General features: G+C 42.4%; 1 protein-coding gene across 1 annotated transcript; it reads left to right on the forward strand.

Annotated features, from left to right (window-relative positions):
- Positions 1 to 353: 353 nt before the first annotated feature.
- Positions 354 to 726, forward strand: SARC_09229 (hypothetical protein; the record flags this gene model as incomplete). Its single annotated transcript, XM_014296759.1, has 2 exons — positions 354 to 632; positions 680 to 726. Exons 1-2 carry the CDS (start codon positions 461 to 463, stop codon positions 724 to 726), a joined length of 219 nt encoding a protein of 72 aa, XP_014152234.1. The 5' UTR covers positions 354 to 460.
- Between the last annotated feature and the right edge of the window lie 61 nt (positions 727 to 787).

The raw sequence follows: 787 nt of genomic DNA on the forward strand, positions 1-787 counted from the left end.
GGGTATGAATTTATTATAGAGGAAGAGTCTCTCTCTGAGTCTGAGAGGGTATGTATTTATTAGAGAGATTCCTTGACGAATCAAAACTTGAACAGAATGTCAAATTTGACATCTTGACAGCTTGACAGAAAGTGGAATCGTGGATGCCAACTGTGAGACTGTGGCTGTTTCCCACACGGGAAGAGAATATTGATGATGCGTGAAAAGCTACCTCTGTGGCACAGAATAAATAGAAAACGAAATAGAAATATAAATATGTACCGCGTATTAACATCTGTAGCTGTAGTTTGCTTTGCCTGTAGTCAACAAATGTTGAATGTTGACTCGCATACACCATAGTGAAAGCTGCCACACCGGCAGATACATGTTCAATACTTCAGTCCGGAAACACAGAACATTCACATTGCTGAGATCTTAAATTATATCTAGCTGAGTTCTTGTATATAAGCACACACACAAAATGTCAGACGCACCACCGCTAGGGCCACCCCCTATGCGTGGACCACCACCGATGGGTCCACGATCTGCTCTCTTAGGCCCATTACTTGCACCAGACGCAACCCCGGGAGCATTAGTGTTTGGGCGACCAAGACCAACCCAAGGTTTGATGCCGAATATGGGACCGCGTCAAGGTGTGATAAATTTCTTGTGATATGGCGTTTTGAATGACGTAGTGCAGATACATTCGCAGAGGCGGATGTCCTGAGCGAATGCATTTTTTTCTAGTATATGTATATGTATGTGAATATATATCCAGGTATAATTGAACACACACACACATATATAT

Source organism: Sphaeroforma arctica (genome assembly GCF_001186125.1).
Source record: "Sphaeroforma arctica JP610 unplaced genomic scaffold supercont1.913, whole genome shotgun sequence".
Lineage (NCBI taxonomy): Eukaryota > Ichthyosporea > Ichthyophonida > Sphaeroforma > Sphaeroforma arctica.